Source organism: Camarhynchus parvulus, chromosome 14, assembly GCF_901933205.1.
Source record: "Camarhynchus parvulus chromosome 14, STF_HiC, whole genome shotgun sequence".
Taxonomy (NCBI): domain Eukaryota; kingdom Metazoa; phylum Chordata; class Aves; order Passeriformes; family Thraupidae; genus Camarhynchus; species Camarhynchus parvulus.
Window position 1 is genome coordinate 12,383,992 of NC_044584.1, and position 26,426 is coordinate 12,410,417.

At 42.8% G+C, this 26,426-nt stretch overlaps 2 protein-coding genes across 6 annotated transcripts in view; one reads left to right on the top strand and one right to left on the bottom strand.

The window, feature by feature from the left end:
* The window catches only part of MYH11 (myosin heavy chain 11), a 54,216-nt gene extending 45,775 nt beyond the window's left edge, over positions 1-8,441 (top strand). For 2 of the 3 annotated variants that reach the window (XM_030958014.1, XM_030958015.1), the window contains 8 exons: positions 88-249; positions 996-1,124; positions 1,663-1,751; positions 1,980-2,103; positions 2,259-2,467; positions 3,033-3,141; positions 3,724-3,896; positions 7,830-8,441. In XM_030958014.1, the coding sequence (XP_030813874.1) occupies positions 88-249; positions 996-1,124; positions 1,663-1,751; positions 1,980-2,103; positions 2,259-2,467; positions 3,033-3,141; positions 3,724-3,896; positions 7,830-7,968 (1,134 nt within the window). In that variant the 3' untranslated portion in view covers positions 7,969-8,441. Of the gene's footprint in view, positions 1-87; positions 250-995; positions 1,125-1,662; positions 1,752-1,979; positions 2,104-2,258; positions 2,468-3,032; positions 3,142-3,723; positions 3,897-4,985; positions 5,018-7,829 lie in introns of all 3 variants that reach the window. The other variant, XM_030958016.1, reaches the window with a different exon arrangement.
* Positions 8,442-9,608: 1,167 nt separating this feature from the next.
* NDE1 (nudE neurodevelopment protein 1) lies at positions 9,609-26,050 on the bottom strand. 3 transcript variants are annotated; one of them, XM_030958466.1, is made up of 9 exons: positions 26,032-26,050; positions 19,069-19,196; positions 18,381-18,534; positions 15,145-15,293; positions 14,678-14,814; positions 13,671-13,847; positions 13,167-13,258; positions 12,030-12,166; positions 9,609-10,957 (listed from the first exon to the last, which is right to left on the bottom strand). In XM_030958466.1, the coding sequence occupies exons 2-9, from the start codon at positions 19,152-19,154 to the stop codon at positions 10,864-10,866; spliced, it is 1,026 nt and encodes a 341-aa protein (XP_030814326.1). In that variant the 5' UTR covers positions 19,155-19,196; positions 26,032-26,050; the 3' UTR covers positions 9,609-10,863. The 3 variants fall into 3 exon arrangements, with proteins under 3 accessions (XP_030814326.1, XP_030814325.1, XP_030814324.1); XM_030958465.1 differs by lacking the exon at positions 26,032-26,050 and adding an exon at positions 23,499-23,532; XM_030958464.1 differs by lacking the exon at positions 26,032-26,050 and adding an exon at positions 23,370-23,488.
* Positions 26,051-26,426: the final 376 nt, after the last annotated feature.

The window sequence follows — 26,426 nt, forward strand, 5'->3', positions numbered from 1 at the left end:
TATGGGGTCTGTATAAACTATTCAGACATAGTGTTTAAGAGTCTCCAAGGACTTTGCTAAACTGACCTTGTTTTCCTTAATGATCAGCTCCATGAATATGAAACTGAACTGGAAGATGAGCGGAAGCAACGTGCCCTGGCAGCTGCTGCCAAAAAGAAGCTGGAGATGGATGTTAAGGACCTGGAGAGCCAGGCTGACTCTGCCAACAAAGGTCGGGAAGAAGCCATCAAACAGCTTCGCAAATTACAGGTAAGCAACCCCAAAAAGACAGTTTTTCCCATCGCTGTGTCTTGTACAGCCACAATACAGAAGTTAGGTGACACACTTGAGAGCTTGATGCCCATTACAGATGATTGGTCAGAAGGGGAATTTTAACTAGACTGCCACATTCAAATACCATCATTTGAATGCTCAGTTTGAATGACAGTGGAAAAATTCACAGGGCAAATTATTAAAATCTTAGATTTCATCATGGTAGAGAGCTTCCAGAATTCTCTAGCCAACACTCATCTGCTACTGACTTACCCATATGAAGGAAAACTAAGAGTCACATGAAGAGAAAGGACTATAAGATAAAATCTATTACAGGGCTTCAATCTGGGTTCTAACATTTGACTCTTGAGCATAAAAGACTGTTCAGAAATCAGGTTGTCTCTGAATTATCATGTTCCTGTTTATATTTTAAACCTCCATATCAATTGTTCTGTCACATGCTAACAACTAAACGACAAAAATTTTCTTAATCAGAAACATTAAGACTCTACATGTACTCAAATATTCAGAGGACAATAGGCATTACAAAAGATGCAGTGTTCAAGTGGAAGCATTGCCCTCCTTGGAATAGCATTTCAGATCTTTCCAATATGTGCTAACAGATCTCTACAAAAAAAAAAAAACTTCAGCAGCATTATGACAATGTAACTGTGTATGTGTTCTGTTCCATGCACATTTGTTTCAACTGAAATTGTAACAAATTTGTTATTCTTTTCAACAAGGCTCAGATGAAGGACTACCAACGAGAGCTGGATGATGCACGGGCTGCCAGAGAAGAAATATTTTCTACAGCCAGAGAAAATGAGAAGAAAGCAAAGAGTCTGGAAGCAGAACTCCTGCAGCTTCAGGAGGTAAAGTGGGAAACCTACAGCAGAATGAAGAAGATTACACATGGCCTTCAGTAGCAAAACAGAACTGGCAGTGAAGTAATCTAACAGGTCTTAGGGACTGAACTTGTAACAAGTTCCATGTGCTCCACACACTCCACTAAAGCTGTTGGATGTACATCTGAGCACAGTCAGATTGAGCTGAAAAAAATCACCTTGGAAGAAAGTACAGATCGCCAGCCTTAAAGGGAAATGAACTGTATGATCCAACATAAATTGTTTTCAATAGCAATAAATTCTTGAGGGCTTAGTGCTATTATTCCTACCTGTATTAAATGGCCATCTTGTGACTAAAACAAATAAAATAGAAACCCGCTGACAGGCTGGATAAAGTGTATTTCATTGTACTTCCCTAGGATTTATGACATGACAAGAATTTATTCTGTTAACAAGACAACCCATCTCATACCAGCTTTAGAAAATTTAGAGTCCTCTGAATCATGCTATAACTACTTGAACATTTACTCATTTCCTTACTATGCTGCTTTTTCCATTTCTCTAGGACCTGGCTGCTGCAGAAAGAGCTCGCAAACAAGCAGACCAGGAGAAAGATGAGATGGCAGAGGAACTTGCAAGCGCTGCCTCTGGAAGGTAGGAAAACACCAAATTACACACAAGGCTCTGAATGTGCTGCTAATGCTGCCAAGAGAAGTTTTGCTCTGTTCCCAACAGCCATCTGCCCTTGACAAGACAACATGCACACATATGACTACTTCCATTGAAATATCTAGTTCTTTTCTGAATTATTGGCAGTTCATAATACAATCATAACATATGGTCAGAGCCAGAACTACTCACTTTTCAAATTTACATTTCCAGGACAAGCCTTCAGGATGAGAAACGGCGCCTGGAGGCAAGAATTGCTCAACTGGAGGAAGAGCTGGAAGAGGAGCAAGGCAACATAGAGGCAATGGGTGACCGCATGAGGAAAGCAGTACAGCAGGTATAGCTCATTCCAGCACACGGCACTTTCTGTTCATATTCCAGCAAAAGCTACTTGTGGTTCTGAGTATCTGGAGGATTGCCTTCCCAAATTGCCACCTGTCATTTGTCTGAAAGCATGTAACACTTGTGACAGCATCCCTTCCCTCCTTGCAGGCAGAGCAGCTGAACAATGAGCTGGCAACAGAGCGCTCAACTGCACAGAAGAACGAAAACGCCCGGCAGCAACTGGAGAGGCAGAACAAAGAGCTAAAGAGTAAGCTGCAGGAGATGGAGGGAGCTGTGAAGAACAAATTCAAAGCCACAATTGCTGCTCTGGAGGCCAAAATTGCTTCTCTCGAAGAGCAATTGGAACAGGAAGCCAGGTACTGGTCTCCCGAGGGCACCACTGTCCATTTATTGTTCCAGTTAATGAGACAGAAAATAAACAAAGGCAAGCAGGATTTGTGTCAGCAGGCTGTCAGTGCCACTAAACTTGGTGAAGTCTCTCACTTAACATTTCTGAGACATATGGCAAGTAACTGGAGTAGCTACAGTTTCTGATTAAGATCCATTTTATTGCTGTAAAGTTCTACTGGTACCATAAGCAAGGATCTGCTCCCCTACATTTTAGAGTAACTGTCCTATGACTCTGCCAGGTTAATTGCCATAACACACTGGACATTTGTTGGATTATTCCTTCAGGAAATCACCATGTGTTTCAGAACACATCTCCTGGAGCACCTCTAGCATACAGCAGAGACATATATTTGGTTTTGTTTTGCTCAGAAGAATATGCCTTAAAGTTTTCCTTAGAATTCAAATTCACCTGTTAAATTCAGTAGGACCTTTAACACAGGGGTCCTTGGTGCTGATTTCATGAACCACAAGCCCAAGGCAGGTGGAGAGTACAGAGCTTCCACATCACCAAACACTGCCCTGTCATTGCAGAGACAAGCAGGCAGCGGCCAAGACGCTGCGCCAGAAGGACAAGAAGCTCAAGGATGCACTGCTGCAGGTGGAGGACGAGAGGAAGCAAGCAGAGCAGTACAAAGATCAGGTACAGACTGTCACAAGGCTCTTAGGTGAAGGCACAGGAGTTTTTAGGTTTTGCCCTAAGAAAGGAAGATGCTATGTTGTGTCTCAAGCAAATGCCTTTCTGGATAGCAGACTGTTTGCCTAGATTCTGTGCTGGGAGAGCCAAAGTCCATTACTAACAGATGGGACAATACAATTCTTCCACGCTACATCAAGTGCCAAAGCACAAGTCCTTGTTAATCAGCCAGATAAAACAGTCTGACGGCACAGCAACATACAGGACTGTGCACAACACCCTTGGTGCAACATGAATAGAGAGGCTGAACATATTTTACATTAAAATTTTAGCTTTATCTAATGCAAATCCATCTGCACGCCAGAAAATCAGAGGTAGGACTCTTCAGAAAAAGAAACAATGAGGTTGTGTCTGAATACAATAGCTATCAGCAAAATGAACTCCCACACAGCAAAGTTATTCTCAGGCTATAAGCTTCCATCTTTGATATGGGTCATGTTTCAGTACAACTCCCAATGGAAGCATGAAATTAAAACAAGGAATATAAAGTATTACAAATTAAAGCATTACTCTGAAATCTCCCTTTAGGCCGAGAAGGGCAACGTACGGCTCAAGCAGCTGAAAAGGCAGCTGGAGGAGGCTGAGGAAGAGTCCCAGCGCATCAACGCCAACCGCAGGAAGCTGCAGAGGGAGCTGGATGAAGCCAATGAGAGCAATGAAGCCCTGGGCAGGGAGGTTGCAGCACTAAAAAGCAAGCTCAGGTAGAGTACCCTTGTTTGGGAAAGCCCTTCCCACTCACTGACAGCCTTGGAATTTAGAGTTGAACTACAAAAGTGGGAAAAAATCTGTCAGGTGAGGAACAGGCACTGCTAATGCTGCGAAGTTACTCACTCCTTGTGTAAGCTTAGCACTCAGAACAAAAGGCCCAAGTCAGGAGTGAAGTGCATTTCATAGATTGCAGCAGCCTCAGGATTTCAGCTGAGATGAACTGTGATAGCATGGCACAGGCCTTACTCTTCTCTAATCAAAATCCTTTTGGCTTCAATCGGAACAGAATTAGGCTTGGTTGCTTTTGAAAACACCCCTTATATAATGGCTGTATCTATTTGTACAGAAGCAGTCACAAAAGTGTAGAAATGCTTGTGCTTTTCACACATGCACAACTCACACATAACAACTGTGACCAGTCTTGGACATCACAGGCAGTAAAAAGCAAAGCACATTAAATTAATCTTATTCCAAAGTCTCTTTGGACTTCACTACTATGGGATTCAGTGTCATCCGATCAAGGAAAATATTAAAACATCCCTTTGCATTTTCTTGTTAAAACTGCATGGGAAAAAGATAAAAGCTATTGTCAGCCAGCTACATCCCCAAGTTCTGCACTCACTGGGTTTGAAAACACGAGCTCACTGAAATAAAGAGGCTGACTCGAGTTATAAAGAAATTGCTCTATCTGCATCACTATACCATAAAATTTTGCCTTCTACCTAAGACCAACAGTACATCAGATGAAAAACAAGAACCAGTCTACCTGTGTTCTCAAAGTAGTTTGTCAGACTACTTACCAGTAACGTGCTTCAGTGTTCCTGGATGTGGATTCCCTTCAAAGTGAAGGGTTATGGATGTAGCAGCCTTTTCCACTAGCACCACCTTGGGTAGTTACATGCTGCAGGCTGCTTTATGAAGCAGTGGCTGTGTCCAACCCTTTTACATAGATCACTATATAGCTCATTTTTGTTTTATCTAAATGTAATGTACTTTGTTTAATTATTTAAAAGTAATTACCTACCTCTGACCATGACCATGTGCCTAGTTTAACTGCCCAGGACTCTTTATCTCTGTTTCAGAGGGACACAGGAACCTTCGCATGACTAAGCAGGTACCATGCCTTCAACTTTGCAGCTAGCTTGTATTGCACAAATTTCCATTTTCTTTGGCCCTGGTTAAAATTATGTGAGGTTTCTGCAAACTGTGAAGGCTTGGATATCTTGGCATTAATCTGTTTTATCAAAAAAGACAAATATTACAATAATTTAGCTACCATCAGCTGTTTATCAGTGATACATCTTTCTTACAAGTAGGTTATGTACTGACATAGACTTACCAATGTTGCATTCTCACAAGCTCTACCACCAGAGTACCTAAGCAAGTACTCTGATTTTTTTTGCATGGTTTTTTTTTTTGCACATCATCTTTGTGCACTGCCATGAAAAGTAAGTTTTTTTCAAATAAAATACACCATTGATTAGTAAAATTGATTAAAAGGACTAATGAATATGGAGTGTCACAGCATGTCATTAGAATTTCACAGTATTTCTTGTGCCTACTGTAATGCTGACTTAAGGTAAGAGCCCATCTAATGCACCTGAGATTTGGGAAGACCGTACTTGCATGTGATTTATCACACACCACACAATCACAGACAAAAGAGAAAGCTTTGTCTTTCATTACATAGCACTCTGTGCCTGTATTGCTTACAGAGTTATTACTGAGGCTTTTACAGCTGTTTTACAGACATTACATTGCTTGTCTACTGTATTAAAACATAGAGCACGGACACAGACATTAAAGCTGACACTGTAACCTAGCACAGCATTATGTTATACTTATCAGCACATTCTTTGGACACAGGAATAATACCTGCACTGTGAAAAATAAAGAGCTATTGCCTTGTAATATTTGTATTCTTTCTATTTTACATATGCTGGATTTTGCTGTGAATACACAAATATTTAAAGATGATGTCTTGTCCTTGCATGTGCCTTTTAGTCAGCCTAATATTTCCAGTCAGACTGTTACTCAAGCACCACTCCAGCAGCACCAGTTCAAAGGCAGACTAAATACAGAGGTGCTGAGCAAACACTGGTGCTGAAGGCTCACCCCAGATACACACATTGTTCTAAAGGTACTAATACCAATGACCACCTGAATGTTATCAAACACATAAACTTCTTGAAGAGGAACAGATATAAATAAAAGGTATTTATCGACAGGGCCAATACCAGTTTAAAGAACTGGTAAGTTTATGCATACTGCAACAGTTTAATAAGTAGTTAGTGTATGATAAGGAGTTCACTTTGTGGCCAAAACTCTAGTGCACAATTTGGTGAGACTCTTGCTGTTATTCCCTCCAGTCCCACGTTCTCTCACAGCACTTCAGTGAATTACTGCAGCACAAATGACTTGTGGGTAACCAAGTCCACAGACAACACAAGTCCAAGGGGGTGGAGAGCTCTTCCAGCTTAATAAAAATTAACAAATTTATTAACCTAATTAGAACTTATTTGCTAAATAACAAATCTCTGCTACTGTAAAATAACAGACCCTGCTGTTAGACCCTGCCAAGCACACACCAGGACAGAAATTACACACCCCTGTGTTCAACACATGCCATCAGCACCAGAACACAACCATGGTTAATTATCAGCAAGTCTTACATGAAGCTTTATTAGCTAGCTAATTGCCTGCTCACACTGAAGTAAGTTTAAGGGCAGAATTGTGGAAAACAGACTACATGTCACATTTCCATCTTGGAAATGCAGATTCATGCCTCTGAACTAAGTTAGTCCAGCCAACGTTCCTACCCTCTTCCCGCATATGGAGGACTGAACTTTGGACTTAAATAGCTGCTTCAGAAAGGGCACTGGCTTAGTCTTTTGCAAGGACAAGACAAGCCTTTAAATATTTACGCATGATTGCTGTACCCAAAAGTGCAGTCTTGGATCTATTTACCACCAAATTAGTATTTTTGGCACAATGCCAGTAATCATGAATTGATTTTATTGCTTATATCTGTGGTCTCAAGCCTTTACAAAGGTTTGCTTAATGGGGCAAGTGAGAGGCCATGTCACAAAACTGAAATGCTTTACAGCACATTAGCAATGGAGGCCATGGGACAAACCCATTGTCTGTCTCACTTGCTCACACCTCCCCAAAAATTAACCTTGAGGACCAAAATGTCCCTGCCTTGGGATGTGCCTGTGAAATATATGGGGATGGGAGGGAGATGGGAGAGGAAAAGGGGATAAAGTGGGAAAAGCATTTCCTGTAGGACACTTGCACTGCTAAGCATCAGTCCCTGGGTTTCAACAGCTCCAAAGCAATGACTGTTTCCTCTCTGTGCTGGGAAAGAGATTGGAGTGACTGAGAACCTGGGTGTCACACCTGTCACAGCACCTGTGGTGCTCTGACCAGTGCAGCCTGTGCACTGTGGGCTCAGAAATGTCTGCTGCCATCCACAGCACTGCCCCAGGCCCTGCAGGAACTGGTGGGCAGAAATTCTGTACAAATTGCTCTGTGTGCTCCTCCAGAGGAACACTCCTCTGCTGTGGTGTATGAGCACTCTCTTTTTCACTCCTTTCAAGTACCTTCAGTTGCAGTTCCCTTAGGGGAAAACAATGAAATGAAGGGAAGAGTGGGGGTGATTTGGGGCTGATGTTTAGAGGACGAAAAGGACACAGGCACAAGAACAGGAAACCAATCTAATTTCCAAGCAATTGGGAGTCTCAGCCTGTTCACAAATTACAAGTTACAGGACAGAAAGTGGATTAAAGGCCCACAGCTCTTGGCTTTTCTGCATTTAGAACCATGAGCCCCACAGGTCCTGTTACAAAACTCTAGTTATTTGTGAGGATTCCAAATGACCTAGCACCTGATTTTCTTTTTTCTATTTTTCTCCCCTCTTGCTGCAGGAGGGGAAACGAGCCAACATCTTTTGCCCCACCCCGTAGATCTGGAGGCAGAAGAGTAATTGAGAATGCAATAGATGGAGGCGATGACGAAATGGATGCAAGAGATGGAGATTTCAATGGAACAAAAGCCAGTGAATAAACACGCTTCAAAAATTGCACTGCAGCAAGGGGAGGGAGGGAGGACAATATTTAGCACTGTATAAGTCTACTCTTAGTGTCAAGGTCACATACACCCACTCCTCTGACAGATAAAAGCACAACTGCCTTGTCTCCAATGTATAGATTGACACTAAAAGTACTCCAAAACTTTTTGTACCATGAAGCATATTTGAAAAGGTGGGGATTTTTAACGGTCTACAGAGGATTTGTGAGATTGTTGCAGGGGGAAAAAAGGCATTGGTCAGTTAATCTTCTCTTAAACTTTTATTTTGAGTATTCAATTAATATAGGGTTTTCTCCTGGTTACTACACCCCTGATGCACAATTCACAAGGTGGAAGTGCCTTTTTAATCACTTACTGAAAAATATCATTTGTTCAAATTAAGTCAACTGTTACAGTTTTATATGCACCATGGATGTGCTTACACACTAATAAAAGGCTATAAAAATGACTCCACTATTCTCGTGTACAGGTGTCACTTGAAGGGAAGGGGGAATGCAGCAGAGCTTCTCTAAAACCAAAATACTTCTTCCAAAAGTTCATCTGTAATCATTAGAACAAAACCCTGATTTTCTTCAAAGTAATGCTTTTGAAGAGATGCAAAAAAGCCTGAGCTGGAAGTAAAATGGCATAACCACAGGGAACAGGTTTGAGTTGACACACAGTACTGAGGTGCCCTGGGATGCATCCAAGGGCTGACAGGCACAGGACCTGCAGAGACTCACAGCACTCAGGTGCAGGAACTGGAAAGCAGTGGGGGCCCTACCTGTCTGTCTGTGGGCAATGAACTCAGCCTTTGATGTCTGTTACATGCAGAAATATTTCCAGCCAAGCCTCTAGAGCAGGCTGAAACCATTAAAAACAGCAGCCCACACTGAATGCAGGGATCCAAGCCAAGCTATTCTGCATGAGGGATCAGCATGCAGTTACTTTTTATTTTTGGAGCACTCCAGCAAGACCACAACCTACTCTTGAGAGCTACCAGGACCTCCCACAAACCCTTGCAGCTCAAGCACTTTCAGACAGAAGCAGCTCTGTGGTCACACCGGGGCAGTAGGGAGCCATGCACAGCAAAGCAGGATGCTAAACCACTCTAAATCCAGTGCAGAGCTTACTTGATGCCTTTGATTGAACAGCAAGTGAACCTTAAGCAGTGTGACTACAGGGAGAGCAAATCATGCACAAACATCCACCTTCACAGCCAAAGCCATCATCTTCTAAATCTAAGCAGTGTTTCACAAGTGCAGAGATCATGAACTGGGGATTCAGACTTGGCACCACTCAGCCAGCAGAACCAGAGCCCAGAGAATTCTCTCTCCTCATGAAAAAGTAAAGGAAGAATCCATTTAGAGCAATAAAGATGACAAGCTGAGCAGAGAGGGGTTAGGAGTTACTGGATAAGACCTGATCATTGCTTGATAAGGCACAGAGCTGTAAAGATGCTCAAGAGCTGGTTGTCAACACACTCTGTGAGCCTGCATGGGTGGGAACAAGAAGACAAGCAAGTCAGACTTCATATTAAATGGTTTTAAGCACCAATGCTTGGAGCAGAACCAGCAAATTGAACATGTATAAACCACAGTAATAACCTGCCAAAAAACTCAAAATGCATCAACAACTCGAATTCAAAATAAGCTTTATTCTGCTCCCCAGTTTAACCAACTTCATAGGTGGACTGAGAAATGAAAATCATCTGTGATTTACATATTCTAGAGAAATAGATGCCTCAGTGACTGTTTTCACAGCATTTCCTTAAAAAACAAACAACAAAAAAAAAGAAAAAAAGGTCAAAAAACATCAAACCCATTTATGTATTTTTTTGTCAAGTAAGCTCTCCCCATCCCCTGCCACAAAAAAAAAATCCATAAAAACTTTTAGTCATGATTACTTTTGCAAGTACAGGCTTCCATAAAATACACTAACACTGAGAATGATTCTACTCCATTTAAAAAACAAATGCAGTAATATTCTACAGGTGGTAAAATTATTTTAAAAAACATTCTCTACTCATATACAGTTCTCTAGCATAAAGGGCTTTTCAGGTTAAAAAAGCATTTCTAAATTAGTAACAGCTGATATATGCATATAGAAAAATAAAAAAATCACTAACAACCAAGGCACCTTAGTGAAGGGAGGTTTGTAAAGCAGTAAAACCCACCTACCAAGATGTTAGAACTCGAAACTTTGGCCTCCTACAACCACCAGGCTTTATAAGCCACTATGGGGTTTAAGGAAAAAAAAAGTCTACATGCTCTATTAGCTCCAGGATCTCCTGAGCACTCTCAGCACTAGACATGTCTCACCTTTAACCATGACCTGTTCTGAATGAGAAATTATTGCTTGTAGAAACATCTTGCCACTACAGAGGCAGGTTTTTGTGCAGCAACATTCTGGTCAGCAAACACCCCATGGGGAGCTGAGCAGCTTCCCTGCAGAAATACACCTTTCAGCACACAAAAACATCTCTTTAATTTGGGTGACTGCAGCACACAACACCCATGGTAGAAAGCAGAATTCCAGCCAGAACTGGTGGTGTATTAACACCAAAAGCAAAAGCCTGAGGAGCTGCATAGTGTTGTAGGCAGGACAGTTGCTTTGGTAGTGTCAAAAGAAGCAACCTTCAAGGAGCTATTTACAGTGGCTGATGCAGGAAGGAATTCCCAGTCCTGCACTCACACAGTCAGCATTGCTTTGTCACACCTTGTCACCCACAGAACTTGCCCAGAGGCCACACTGGAAGCCACTGCCAATTGTGACTGCTTGTTCAGCTCTCACCTACCCTGACACTGCTGTCTGCTTGCTCATTGATACTCTCTTTAAAACTAAAGTTTGAAATACACATTTCTTCTCCTTTCCCAAAGCCAGCCAGGCTTTTCATAGCAGCATCTTGACAACGCTTTGTGAGGGATGGTTCACGGGTCCTGGAACGTGTGACGGCCGCGTTCCAAACTCCAGGCGTTTCACCAACCTGCAAGTGCAAGACTGAAGTCAGGGCATTCCTCACTCAGTGTAACCATGCTCAGAATAACTGCTCACCTCCAGAACAAACCACTCAGCTGAGATGAGTGAACAGCACTCTGAGCAATGCATGAACTCATTCCTTAACCAGGCTGAGTTTTCACTGTAACACAGGACTTCATTTCCCTCTGAGTAATGAACACTATCTTTTACAGGTGCTGGAATTTCAGTTTAGCATTGCAGCAGTAGATAGATAATCAACTCATGCATATGTAAATATATGAGGCTTTCTTGCAGAAGCTTTCATGAGGTTTCTCCCCAGGCTAGGAGAGCAAGTACAATGTGGAACATTCCTTCTAAACACCACCACTGAGCACTGGGTACCAGGACAAACCAGCACAAGGGTCTGGCTAAATAATTAAGTCTGAAACAAAGTGTACTATGGGCACTTCACTTACCTAAACACAGAATCTAAAGAATGTGCAGCGCAGGATTGGCAGAGTTTAAGCAGACACTGAATGGCAATTTGCAATAACCTTGCTGAGTTTTCTTCATTTGATTACAAAAAGACAACTGCTTCAAACATTCAGAGAATGTGTGCATTGAGTAAGGTAACTTCATGTCAGCAGCTACTTAAAAACACATCTTAGCAACTGTAAAGCATTCTCAGTGGACCCACTATTCACCTTTTTCCAGTTCTCCCACACGTGAGAATCTTAACTATGATCAGGGAAGTCTTCCTACATGCCATAACACTCCTGAGACATCACTTGTACAAGAACATAAAGCATAAAACAAATTGAACCAATAAGCAAGAACTGTTGTACTTTGTTCCAGTTAAACACTGATTTATAATAAAACGCATCTTGCACTTGCTCCAGATTTGAAGTATTCAAAACCTGATTGCAGCTAGTCTTCGAATTTCAGCAGCTAGTGACTCCAAATTTTAAACTGACCTGAAATATTCAAATCAGAATCCTGAATAACTGAATTTCACATACTTTGAAAATGTCTCTACCAAAACAAATAAATATCAGTCCCTAAGTTCCAATACCAACACACCAGCAGAGGCCAGCACTCACCCTGTGTCACACAGAGGCTGATGAGGACTCAGGCGTGTTTCCAGGACATCTCTGTTCATGTACATGGACACTGAAGGTCTGTTTGGGGACTGGTCATACACAAAGTTTCGGCAGGATGCAAGCTTGGACTCCAAAGCCTGAAGTAAACAGACAAGGTGACTGTCAGACTGACTGTTCTCTTTCAGAAGATGGCAGTGGCACACCAAAATGGCACTGAAGTGTGCGGGTTTGGGGTATTTTGCTTTCTTTAAGAGTGAGCTGTCCAGTAGAGGAACCTGCTAGATCCCAGCGCCACATGAGCTCTGAATTTGTGAAGAGATGAATAGTCATCTCTCTAAAGATGAATCTCTGTTTCTCTAGGGAGCTGATGCTCTTCACCAGGAGGAACACAAAATCTTCACTTTCCTCAGAGAGATTTTTACATCCTTCTTACAGGCATAAATTTTTAGATTACTAAATATTCACATGAGCTATCAGATTCCCTAGACATGTATTAGGTGGTACACCAGAGGGAATGAGCCACAGGTATCTTATTCTCCATCACATGCTCCCATTCTAGATCACTCCACCTTTATTGAGTTGCTTTCTGGCTGTATCAGCTCTGCAGCTCAGCCCATCAAAGCCTCAAACAAATGTTTGTAACAATCACAGCACCGAGGCATAAGGAATGAAACACAAATCATGGGATAATTTTCCCAACATCAGCACTGCTTTAAATATCAAACTACAGCATAGCAGGACATTAGGCCTAGCTCAAAAGACCACTGGACTCTTAAGGCAAACTTCACCAGAATCCTTTTGGACAGCAGGTACCACCCTGCTAACTTCTCTGCCTTTCACGGGAACAGATCCCTTCTCAATTTACTCCTGCTGACTTATTTTTTCTGCACATGCACTTCCAGAAATTCGTAGAGGGAGATCTTATCCCCATCTGCATTAGAAGTTAGAAAAACAAGCATGGTCCATTTTTATTTGGGAGTTGGTCAGAAACATTTAAAGTCCAGACCAAGCCCAAGGCCACACTTAGCTAACCTGGGGCCAAGAGACTCTTTTCAATTTCCTCTGAACAGCAGTGCTGGCTGCACTTTCCAGGAGCTCCAGCTTTCCAAAAGCACTGTCTGGCAGGTAATCACTCACCCCCACTTTTCGCAGCAAGTCTCCCACAATATTAAGTGCAGATATTCTTGCAGCTGGTGTGAGAGGGGTTGCACCATAACTGTCCTCAAGACCTGCAGGGCAGATTAAAGAGGGATATGTTACTCATGGAAAGGAAAAAAAAAAAATTACTGTCTTAGAGAAGATGATTCAAGGAAGAAGATTAAAGATCACACAGGTTTTTAAAACCTTTCCCCTAAATTAGACCAATATCTCTGGGACAGTTCTGAACTAATAAAAAGTCCCAAATGCTCATCTTATCCCTCATAATTTCCAGACAGTTTAAGTCAACTGGAAATGAACAGACTATGAATAAACTCAAAAAAATCCCAGCCTCTGAATACTGAGACCATGGTGATTTGATTTAGGTGACACTACACTACACACTGGATTCCGTGACTAAAGGAGAAATGAAAAGAAGGGAGCAAACTATAGCAAAAACAAGAGCATCAACTGGTATTTGTGAGCTGGATCCCTGCCAGTCACCTCTCCTAAAGGTCCCAGGGGTGGGAATGCTGATGGGTGTCCGGCGCATTGCGGGTGTTGAGGGCACAGACAAGGAGGCCTGAACTGCAGTGTCTGTTCTTTCTGCTTCCAGGGGAGCTCTCATTGGTGTTTTGGGCTTCTCCTGTTTCTGCTGCACTGCAAGCTCTTGTCGTAGATCTGTGAAGGAAGCAACACAAAGCAAGTGCTGGAGTATGCAGCCACCAAGATAAAAACCAAAAATGGTAATCTTTTGTCAAAAGATTTTTCTCTTCATGGAGGTGAAGTAAAAGCTTGTAAAAGCTTACTCCAGGCATATCTGAACTTGGCACACCTTGGCTCCATTCTGGCTCCCTGCAAGGTTGGGATCCTACCTGTTGTACCCTTTTCTATCCTGGTTTCCACATGAAGGAAATCAGAGCTGAGGCCAGGCGGAAGCCACGTCATTATCTAGCCAAGGAACAGAGCACTTCTGCCTGGCTGTAGCTTATGGATATCACTCAAGGGCACAGAATCCAAGATCTGAAAACAGATTTCATCCAGCTTCAGGGTCTCTCTCTTCTCACCCAGCCTTGTTGACAGATAGCAAAAAGCCAGTGCATTCCAAGGCAACCAGAAGTCAGTCACAGCCCTCCTGTTTTACTTCCCCATCAGTACTTCACTGGCTCTATTTCCCACAGCCCAGGAAACAATGAGGTTAACGTGTATTAGAAGTGACCTTCGTGGGAAGCCACACCACCTCATGCCCCAGCTGGACTGGCTCAGCTCCCTGAAGCCCTGATTAGGAGAAGGCTGGAACAGACTTTTGTTTCTGTGAGTGCTCTGGAATAATGTCAGGAGTTCAAGGAAGGGGCAGAACGTTCTTCAGTTTCCTTACTTGTTTCTACATTTCAGATACCAAGTTTTAAAAAAGCAAAGACAAAAGCTCAGCTTGAAGGCAGATGGAGAGGACTGAACAGCTACAAGGCAGTGGGAGAGAAGGAAAAAGATACAAATAACTTCTGTCTAACCTCTAGCTTCATCTTTCAGGCGCTGCACAGACTCCAGAAGGTTTTCTTTCTCATCCAGCTCACTCTCCAGAAAAGCATTTCTTTCAATAGCCTGGTTTAAACGCTGCTCAAAATCCTCCAGGGACATTATAGTGGCTCTGAAAAAGAGTGCACTAGGTGTCACTACCAGAGGACTGGAGGTAGGAGAACTCCCTCTCTCACAAGAAAATGGACACTTGCATTTTTGTTTGATTTGCTTTGTTTCTTTTTTTTTTAGCTTGTAATATATGAAAGAGTGCAGTCAGGGGAGTGGAAGAAGTAAAAAAAAAATCATATTGCCCATCTGCAACAAATCTCTTCAACACAATCATCAGACAAGTGATAGTTCAGAATGGCAATGCTAACAAGTAGTGTCACAAACAGCTCAGTGCCACCATGCTTGAAGGATAGAATAGAGGTGGGAAAAAACCCCACAAAAAGCAGATTACCTTTTTGCTCTTTCCAAATCATCATTTTCTTGCTCGAGTTCTCGAATGTATTTCTGAAGCTGCTCTTTAATAGCTCTTGTCTGTGCCAAGTCATCTTCCAGAGCAGAGATTTGCCTGTATCCTTCTGAATGCTGCATTTCAATCTTTTCCTACTCAAAGGCAAATCAAAGACCACATCAGGTACTTAGCAACATGTTCTCTTTTTGCAGCATTGTCTGAGCTCCTTGAAAGGCAGAGACAGACACTCTGAAAATTTTTGAGAAACATCATTTTATGTATGGTAAAATGCCAATAAATTCAATTGCTCACACATTTCTGGGCTGCCAGCAGATAAGAGCTCTTCCTGTCACTCCTTATCAAACAAAAGTGCTGGGGAACAGTTCCCAACATTTGCAGCACAAGGCCATTCCTTGCCTCTCCCAGACAGTCTGACTCAGCACAGTTTCTAAGCAATACACAAAGCACACAAGAGAAGCCACTTATTTTCAACCCTAATACGAAGTCAGGCAATATTTAGGAGTCAAAGTAAGAAGAATAAAAAAAAAATTCCAAGTGTGACCCTGTTACATGCTGCTGTGGAATCCGCAAGATTCTGCACTGCCCATGTGGCTTTGTTAGCCCAAAGCAGGTTCAGAATTCTAGAACATTTCAGGTACAGGTACACTTTTGGGAACCTGAACCAAACTCTGTCTCCCTCCACACCACATATACAAGGGTACATTTAAGACAGGCATAAGCAGGGAGGAAGACTCAGCTTCCACATCAGATCTCTCTCTCCTGCACTGCCACTAAATGTGGAGTTAGTTCCACGGTATGTGACATGGGAAAGCTTTCCCATGTGACAGGGAAAGCTCCAGAGCACACTATTATAATGCTTTACACTCAACCAACTTGCTACCAGACCACTTCAACATGCCAGAGGTTTTTTGGAAACTCCAAGATTGCTGGGTAAGCAACATTCCTGAAGCGCTCTCCAGACAGAATTCAAGTACAAAACACTTGAAGTCACTGGAAACAAATCCATGCACTGGAATTTGAAAACCATGGCAAGTAGTCTAGTGTGAATGACAATGTGAAGACAGGTATTTTAGCACATGAAATGCACAGACAAGGAAGAGGGAAAGAGATATCCATCCTGAACTAAGAAACCCTTATTTGACTGCAGTGTGGTGACACTGCTATAATTCAAAATCTCTGAAACAAAGTTAAGAGCCTCTAAGCCCCAAGAGGCAGATTACTTTCAGTTAGTTTCTCAGCACTCTCTGAACTAACCCTGCAAAGCACCATTCCCATCAGTTTTAGGTAGTGTGAGTTCTGATTTCTGAGGGGGAGCAGGCACACACACTGGGCTGGTCAGCTCAGAGCCACAAGTTGTGTGGGCCTGGCAAAGTTCACTGGTGCTGACCTAGATGCAGATCCCAACCCTTGATGGGCTCAGTTAACACTGCTGCTCAATAGCTTCATGAGATTAATGCTTTGCTCTTGAATTGATTCAGATAAAAGAGCAGAACTGCAAGGTCTGAGTCTTTGTTTTTAGCCAATTGTAATAAACTATCAGCTGATCTGGCCCTCAATGGTGGCTCTGTTCCTTCACTGCGGGCAGTTACTGCAGTTTTCAGGCTGCATGAATAGCCAATTGTTGAATGGTTTATTTCAAGCAGAATGTATTTTAAGAAAGCTATCTACTGTGAAGAATCATTTCAGATTTTCTAAAATATGGCTACCCTCCACTTTTTGAGGCTCTGTATTGCTTCCTACTATTTTCATTCCTCACTGTTTTGCCTGGTTCACTGTCCTTTCCTCTCGTCCCAGCTACTCTAGAGAAAGAAAATCATCTACACACTCCTCAAGTAAATGAACTATGGGTTTTATTTTTTAAATTTTTGTCTTCTCCCCAAACCCATCAGCTTCCATGGGTTTATGTGGCTACATGGAAGAGCAGACCAATACTGCATGCAACATGCAAAACATCTAATATTTCTAAGGTGCTACAACAAGAACAAGTATTAAAGCAACATAAATACAATGAAACAAGTCTTGGAAGTCCTGCTATCAAAAAGCAGGGAGTGGAGGAAATAGCTAAGCTAGTGCTAGAGTGACAGGACATCTGCCTTGAACAGAAGAATATTTCCTTAAGACAGTAATTTGGACAACAGTTTAAACAAAAGGCATTGCAAATCTGGATTCATCCAGTGATTAATCACTTATACAAATACCTTCACTCCCATTAGTTCATTATTGCATCCAATTGAATAGAAGAAGTGTAATTACATTAATCTCTGCTTCCACACAGATTGAGCTAGCCCTACAAAACACAGTGTAGTATTTCTTGGGTGACTGTAACTCATCTGTAAACAAAGGCTAAATTCAAACTTTTAAAAGTCGCACCAATTTCAGTGATGATTTTTTCCCAAATTTAAGAGAACTTACACTATTTCCTGAACCTGTCAATCAGCACAGCACTATCTCATCACTCTTCATACTCTGGATAGTTTCATTGTTCCTTAAGCCACTGTGTCAAGAAGGCCCATCCCAATAAGTTCACATTCTTTATGTTTTATAGTTCTGGAAGTTAATGCCTTTCTGCTGGTTCTTATTTTCACAGAATGCTAGCCAAGTGCAAAAAGAAAAACTCATTTTTTCCCTAAGGACAGACAGATTCAATAACAAAACCAGGACTGAAACTGTTTCATGACTCTCAATTCTATGTGTTACCCACCAGCTGCTGCTTCCCAGCTTATCTGAAATGTCAGATAATAAATACACAAGTATGTAAAAAGGGTTTTAAACTGAGTTTCCTTACGTAATGCAAAAACACAGCTGCAGTGTTTGTACTTTGATTGTTCTACAATATTATCTGTAACTGCATGATGCAGACAGCAAGAAAGCTATGAACAAAAGCACTAAATAGATTGAAGAAGGAATAGAACAGCAGCTCTCTTGTGTTCACACTCAGCCTCCACTCCACTGTGGACAATTTTCTCCCATCTGAAATCTACCCTGACACACAGCCATAACCTGTGAACAGGGCTCCAGAAATGCTACCAAGGAACACAGAATCCTCAGAGCACACAACAGGCTGACATTTCTTTACTTTTCAAGACTTTCCTTTCTGCAGCGTTCTGATCAATTCTTCTGTAATGCTGAGGTGACACCACAGGGCAGAGTCTGCAAACACCTGCCCTGCTCCCCCCTGCCCTGAGCATGTGCACCCTACGTGCACCAGCAGCTCTGACCTTCACTGACTCCAGCTCCATCCTCAGGCGGTTGTTTTCTGACAGGAGGTCTCTGTTCCTGGACTCTGTTTGCTGCAGCTGAGCCTCCAGCTCAGCTTCGTACTCTCGGCTCCCCTCTTGGAACTCACGCAGCTCCTCCTGGGTGTTCTCAGCACTGGAGAGAAATTCCAGCAACAGAACTCATCATCACGAACAATGGAAACAACATCTCTTGTACACTCAAGGTAAAAACAACACTGCTCTCGAACACAGAAGGCTCTATGCCCTTCTCTGTATTCAATAGGAAGAGAGAAACATGCAAATGTTTCCCTGCCATGCATGGGAAGTCACCCCATAGCAAACTGGTAAAGAAATAAAAAAAGTCAAAATAAACAGAAAAACCCCGGAGTCTGTTTTCACATTCTAGATGTTGAGGATATGTGGCATCTCTTTAGTTTGTCAATTGTCCACTGCCATCTCACATTTATTCCATTATTCAATTCTATTATTTATTTGGAAATATAAAGAAAGCTGTTACTGATTAATAACAAAGTGAGGAACAGAGAGAAAGATGAAAGAAAGTGTTTTATATTCTTAAACAATTCTATTGAAACAATCCTCCAACAAGCAGCAATGATAGAGCTGTGTTTTTGCATGAAGCGTTATACAGCTTAACCAACCACTTGGAGGAATGAAGCCACTGCCTTACCACTGCTTGTATTTCATAGCCAGCTCCTTCCAGTATCTGGTTTCCTCTTCCACTGAGCTGAAGTGATGTCCTTCTGAGTCTTCCATAATGAGTCCTCAAAGTCTAAAACTCCTGTTTCATTTTCCCCCCTGAAAAAGAACAGAGTCAAGTGTGAGTACTCAGGCAGTGAGCAGCCTCATCCTCCTTGCTGCAGAGCAGAACACCCCTCCTCCCACACAGTCACTGCTCTCCTGGAGACCAAACTAAAGCTCAGCCTTGATAGGACTCTGTCAGACAGACCATAAATGTGAAAGAATTCCTGCTAAGTCTCTCCAGCTCTCCCAAAGCTGCTGCAGGCTTACTCCACATTCCCAGCAGCGAGCACCTTTGGCACCTCTGAGTACACAAACCCCAAACCTGAGCTGCAGCTGGGCCAGTGCACAGAGAACACAAGGGAAGGAAGATGCAGGCACAACTTCAGCTCCAAACACACTGCAATTCAACAACCCTGAAGACATCTATAATGAAATTAAAGAGAAACTTCAAAGAGACAGAGATTAAGTACTCAAGATACTGATTTCTTGAGTTAACATTTAAAGCAATCTTAAGTTTTTTATGGACTTAACTGCTGGAAAATTTCTTCAACACGGACAAAGCTACTCAACTTCTAACCTGAACTATCAAAATCCATGTATAGCTACAAGATATCTGGATACCTCAGAGAGCCATGGGAGAAGGGAGGGTCAAAGCTACCCAGAGGTTTTAGCAGGATACCACTGGCTGGGATAGGTATGCAGTTAAGATAGCAGCAATCCAGACAATCCAGCTGTCCCTGTGCCAGCACAAATCCAGTCACAGGACACAGTCCCAAATAGGAATGACACACTAAAGAGCCACAGGGGAATCAAGTCCCTTAAGCTGATCACTCCCACTTGAGGACTTAAGTATCTAAACCCTACAATTAAATAAAATAAATGCCCTGTGATGTGCATGACACTCTCTGTTAAAGGGTCAGCAACAAATATCATTTCATACTAGTTAGTCTTGACAATGGAGAAACATCAAACCTAGTGTTCTGCATAATCTGCCCATGGCCAGCCCTGGGTGAGGCAAAGATTCCACTCAGACATTATCAATTTAACCAAACTGATACCAAATAAGAAACCAAATAAGATCAAGAAGAGCAAATAGAGGTGGAATTGAACAATTCAGGACAGTGACAGTCATCACAAAACTGCATCACAGAAATCTAATGACTGAAGAAACACAGTTCTACCAAATTTCAATTCCAGTGCTGCTGAGCAAAACATTTCCTAGAGGTAATTCTGATGGAACAAAGAAGGGATGGCTGAAGACATCACTTAGATGTCAGCCCTTTCTTCTACTCTTATTTATGATACACCTAAAATGCTGGAGTAGACCCTCTGAGCAGCATGTCTTCGCTAAAGATAATGAGCATACACTGCACATTTATTGAACTCTATGAAAGAAAATATCTTTAACCTCTGTCAAGACTTTTCTCTCCAAAAAATTATCTGGTATAAATAGGATTGAGTAACAGCCACCTACTTAGTAACTACTGAGACAAACCCAAGTAGCTCTTACCTCTACTATGGACAAAAGCACTCAAAGGAGTCTGGCAATCTAAAGCCCAATTCTCACATACCCAAGCAATGCCACAAAGCCCAGCTCCTCTTCACAGCCCAAGTAATCACCAGATTATTGAGCAAGGAGTAGGCAGCGTCACAGCTGAGTGGGGCTGTGCCTGCATACCTCAGTGCCCGGTATCAGCAACACAAGCACAGAAATTACAGTGTTATTTAAAAGGGGAGTTGCCAGGTCAGGAGAAAAGTTACTAAGCCTTAGTTTTTATAACTGAGTTTGACACAAAATGTTCCTTGGCCAAAGCTTCAAACAAACAAAAGCACTGGATAATGTATTGATACATTTCCAGCATGAGGTCTCAAGATTGAAGAATGCACTAAACAAAAAAAGAGGAAAAGGAGTGTGAGTAAGGAGTGATTTTCCAAATAGTACTCTTGCCCATTAAAAAGAAAATCATGACCAAGCATAATTAACATTCTTGACCTAGGATAGTTTATGTCACATCTCCTCTGTTATTTTTAAGTGAACTGAAAGTGCCTTTGATGTTAATAAGCATGTCCTTCTGCCCAAGGCACTGTGTACACACACACTGATCCTTGCAGCACACTTGTGAAGAAAAAAATCCAAAAAAGATTTTTTCTCACACAAGCATTATAATAAATCAAATATCTGCGTTTGGACAGACAACAAAAATAATTCAGGAAATATAAAGATGAACTGCAAGACATCATGCTCTGAAAAGCTTTCAAACAACCCTTTGGAACCAAAAGACAGCTTCCATCACCTTCAAAATCTTGAATATGCTTAGATCTGGCTCCTGTGCTTTTGTATTACACTTTGGAAGAACTAAAAGACTGTAGTAATTGGCACTGGCATTTTTTCAGATTGTTGGGCTGCAAGGAGAAGAACTTTCTGATCCACACAATCCAAGAGTACCCTGTGAATATTCACAGAGCCAAAGGGGCTGCCCCCCTCAGTGGCAGGGATGTCTTTGTGAACATGAGATTATGGTGTGGGCCCACTGAGGATTCATCCATTAAGAGCTCACTCTGCTTTGTGGTCACCATTACTAAATAGTACTTATAATTTAAAATTAATTGTTCAACTGCAAATACATGGAAGGACAGTGGACCTGTACTTATTCCACAGACGTGGCTACTGTCCTGTGCCACAGGCACGTTTTTTGCTGCAACATTCAAGGAAGACCTGCTACTTTCCTTCCCCGCACTACATCTTAGCTCAAACTAAGCTGGGATTTTCAAACTAACGAAAGACGAAAAATACAAACTGAAACTGAAAACTTTCAAGTTTGAGACAAAGTATTAAAGCTCTTTTAAACTTTTTTCCCCTGAAATTTGTCTAAGAAGAGTGCAAATAAAACCCATGTAAGTCTTGTTAAACTGCCTTAGAAAGGGTAGGGCTATGACTGGTTTTCCCCTGCTGCCTTCTCCCCTTTATTTTTAACAAGGTGGAGACAACATGCAAAATGCCTGAAGAGAAATTAATCAGGAACTCCTCGTTGTCTGGGCTCACTACAAAAGCAGAGAGAGCAAATGGGGGTAAAGGAGATTTTAGAAATGCTTTTTTAAACACTGGGAAAAGTTGGAAAAAAACGAGGAGAGAAAGTCGGAGTCTGTAGCAGGCAGACATTGGCTGCACCTTGCTTGTTTCCGCACACATGAAGCCAGAAGAGACATCTGGCCAGGCTTCCTGCCGTGTGCAGGCAGCACAAGCGCTGGCCACAGGCATTACAAAGCTCCACATCATGCAGGAAGTGGAAGCGATCATGGGTGGGGACTGGAATTTTGCAATAAAACACGGCAGCATAAACGTTGCAGAAAACAATTTCATACCAGCGACAGCAGAATTGCAATACTCCTCAGGAAAAAGCAAGCATCAAGAAAAACAACACACAAAATTATCGAAGGAACTTCAGATCGGGAATCAGTCTGAATTCACCCAAACTCATGAGGGCCCCAACTTAGAATGTTTCAGACCTAGAACAAAGGACTCAAAACGACCCCGATACTGAACTTTTTTCTTCATGAAACATTTAGTTCGGGGAACAGTGTTGGCCTACTTTTGTAGCAATGCCTAATGGTCCAAGTCAAGGAAATTAATATTGTAATAAAAAAGTGAAACAGTACCACAAATACTACTGAATTATCCATGACAGAGATGATGAACCTCCTATTAGACATTATTTTCCTAAATGTAAACCAAAACAAACCAGCTCTTTGCTCCCGAAAAGTAGCTTTCCCATCCTTTGAAATTCAGATTTGCTTAAAATATTCCCCTTGAAAGGGTCCTCCTGTAACACATGGGCCTGTTTTCTTTGTTTAAGCCATACAAAAGAAAATCACCACAAAAGAGAAAGAAAGGGGAGAGGTCACGGGAGCACCAGGATTACCACAGAATCCCACAGCCAGCACTGAAAAGAGTTATCGGCTTCTCCGGGGCTTCTCTACCAAAAGGCTGAATTCAGCAAAACCCTCCCCTCCTCAGTAACCAGCCCAGCTCCCAAACGTCCAACTTTCCAGTGACTCCTGAGGAAACCCCACACTGTTCTCCGCTGGAACGCCTGGCCTTGGTGGTTCCAGCTGCAAGCCAAGAGTTCAGCGGGGCAGCGCTCCCCGGTCCCATTCCCGTGCGGAGCACCGAGCCGGGCGGGGGCTAAACCAGCAGGCACGGCTCCCACGCTCCGCTCCCCGCCCCACCTGCGCCCGCACGAGGAACTCCAGAAGCAGGAGGAGTTTCAGGTCCGCGCGGGGCCGCAGCCGGCCAGGGTCCCGTGTCCCTGGTCCCTTATCCCGTGTCGTCCCGGTCCCGCGGCCCCCGGCTCTCACCGCGCTCCCGCCGCGCCCGCACCGCCGCTCCCGGCCCGGCCGGCGCCGCCGCCCTATTGGCTGCCGGTCACGTGCGGCGGGGCGCTCGGCCAATCAGCGCCGCCGGAACGCGCTTCGGAAACTTTGGTGACTTTCAAACGGCGCCGGGGGGCGGCGGCCGTGGCCGGTCCCGGTCTGGTTGTGATCGCCGTTCCTGATCTCATTCTTATTGCCGTTCCTATTCCTGTTCCCAGTCCTGTTCCCCGTCTGCCTTGCTAAACACCACCCCTCCACGTTCAAGGACCTACAGTCACACGCACAAGGCACCGCATCTTCTGAGATGTTAAGCGTGTAAACCAGCACGCTCCGTAATTTTAAGGGCGTGATTGACCTTAAAATTATCTAAAAGAGGAAAAGCTTTACATTAATCATTTTTTTTCTCAATTCAAAAGACCTCTGCTGCAAAAGCAAGCAGCGAGACAGCGCCGGTATCTATTTTTAAGGCCAGCCCAACATCTTTAGCCCAAAGTGCCCTTTTCCCAGCCAAGGACAGGTTTCTGTGCCGCAGTCTATGAAATATTAGACACTTCCACTCATCCCCATGCCGGCATGATGTCACCATTGCAGGAAACTGCGGCATGGGGCAGAGCTGGCTGCAGCCCGGGACTTCCCGGGCAGGATCGATAGGAAGACCCGGGACAAGCAGGGACTTTCTCAGGCGCCCTAGGTGTGTTCCTGCCGCCCGTGCTCACAAACGCTCGCTTATTAGTGGTGCCTGGCATTTGTTCGGGAGCCAAAACAAAAACACAAATTATCGCACGTGTATCTCTGCGGCCCGCACAGGCAGGGCCATGTGTCACCGAGCGTCACCGGGTGCCAGCTCAGCCCCAGAGAGCAGTGGGATGAGCACACACGTGCGAAGCCCGGCCCCAGCTTCGCTCACCTCTGATGTAACACCGGGCCTGGAGCACGGCCTGGTCTGAAAAGACTTGTCTAAACTGGAAATACACCTCTCCCAAGGGCTCTGTAAGGCTGGGCCTGTAACTGAGAGGATGGATGCTTTTCTATAAATATTGCACTAGAAGGAATCTGTCCATAACCCAGATAACTTTAACTGAAAAGGGTGACAAAAACTATTCTATTTTCTTGTCAGGCATTCAGCAAAATAACTATATTTTCAGTTCAGATGTTCAGCAGAAGTAAATGGAGAAAACTATCATAAAACTATGAAGAGAAAACTAAATAAGGCATTTAAGAAATTGGGTTAATAGCATTTGCTGTTCTGTCATTACCCAAGAATGTTTTTATTATCAGATAAGTTGCAGAAAATAAACCATACACTATTGTAGTATGTTGCCAGTAATTAAAACAAATTATACATTGTTCACAAGTTTGGGACAAAGGACATTTTACTTCAACACTTTAAGCAAATTTTTGAGGATAGTGTGACTACACACATTATAGATACACATGAGGTTTTCAATATTTCTCATCTCAAAATACTAAAACACAGCAAAATTTCTCAGATTTCAAAGGAAGCTGAGAGCCTCTCATCCAATTCTGAAACAGTGAAACAGCACCCCAACAAATGCCAGGGGCTCAGAGGCACTACTATACACAAGCAATAAATATTCTTAAAAAAGGTTACTGTAATCACTGTGACTGCCTTGTTTGCAAGAAGAACGAGAACATTTGTCTATTTCAAAATTAGCAGAGGAGGAGAAATTACTTTTTGCATTTATTTTTAGTTTGCTGATTAATAATTAATAACTGGCAGACCTTTGTGGTGCTAGGATTCATGGGCTGGTTATTTTAATGAAAAGGCCACACTGATTCTTCCACAAAAACTAAGTGGACAAAAATTTATCCACTGTAAGTTGTGGTAAGGTTGTAACACTTTATCTTTTGGCAATTAATTTCTGTTGGGAAAAAATACTTGCTTTTCTTAGAGAATTAAATAACTCACCCCACCACCCACTCTGTGGATGGAACAAGAACTGCTCACCGATTGTCATTACAAACTACTGAACTGCTTTTTTTGTTCAAATGAATTACTGACACCCATAAAATGTGACAAACATTTTAGAATATCATATGGAAATATTGCTGTCACTAAAGAGCAAGTATTTAATAGCAATAAAACCTTTTTTCTGTCTCTTTAAAGATGTTATACAACTCTCTGCAATCTGTATATGCAGAATCAGATTTTCACATGCTTAAGCAAGAAACAGATTCTCACTACTTTAAAAACCTTCTGATATCTCAAACTGACATGTTTTTTATGAAACTGTCAAATGCTCATTAATAGCACTGGTTTGTTAAGCAGAGCAGAACACAGCAGCTCTCTCAGCCTTGGCACACAGCAGTGACACTCCAAGTGACCCTGGCAAGCCTGGCTGTGGCTCTGAGCTTGGCCACCAGGGCTTCTCCTTGCTGCTGGCTGCACTCTCTTAGGCCAAGGTGCAAGTAAATTCCAGCTTAGCCCAATACCACAATTATGATCAAAAGACACTGAGGCACCAAAAAGCAGATGCCAGCCTGTGCTGTCACTAACCTCCCTCCTCGAGGGGCTCAGCCACCAGCTGAGGAGCAAGCCCAGCCTGGATGCGAGCATTGGCCCAGCCTTCCGAGGGAGCTGTTAAACCGTGAGACAGAGCCCCGTCTGTAGAAAGACAAGAACAGGAAAATTAGGAATAGAGGTAGGCTTGTTGAGACAAGCACTATTAGCAACACAAGGATTCAAGGGGAAAAATACCATAGTGGAAACTTACACAATCCTGAAATGAGCAAAGCCCAGTGACCTCTGGTGAGTTTCCAGTGCCACCACATCAACAGAGCAGCGACCCTGAGTGGATGCCCACAGCTCTCGTGATGTTTCTTTGGCCAGCAGACTTCAGGTGCTTTGTCAAGGGGTGGGGACACACTAATGCCTAACCCAGTGGGTTCTTA

Coding starts and splice junctions, on each gene's coding strand:
- NDE1 (XM_030958466.1), bottom strand. CDS start 19,154: ATGGAAGACTCAGAAGGACATCACTTCAGCTCAGTGGAAGAGGAAACC. Junction 12,167..13,166: donor ACTTGCTGCGAAAAGTGGGG/GTGAGTGATTAC, acceptor TGTTTACTTCAG/GCTTTGGAGTCCAAGCTTGC. Junction 10,958..12,029: donor CAGCCTCTGTGTGACACAGG/GTGAGTGCTGGC, acceptor TTGCACTTGCAG/GTTGGTGAAACGCCTGGAGT.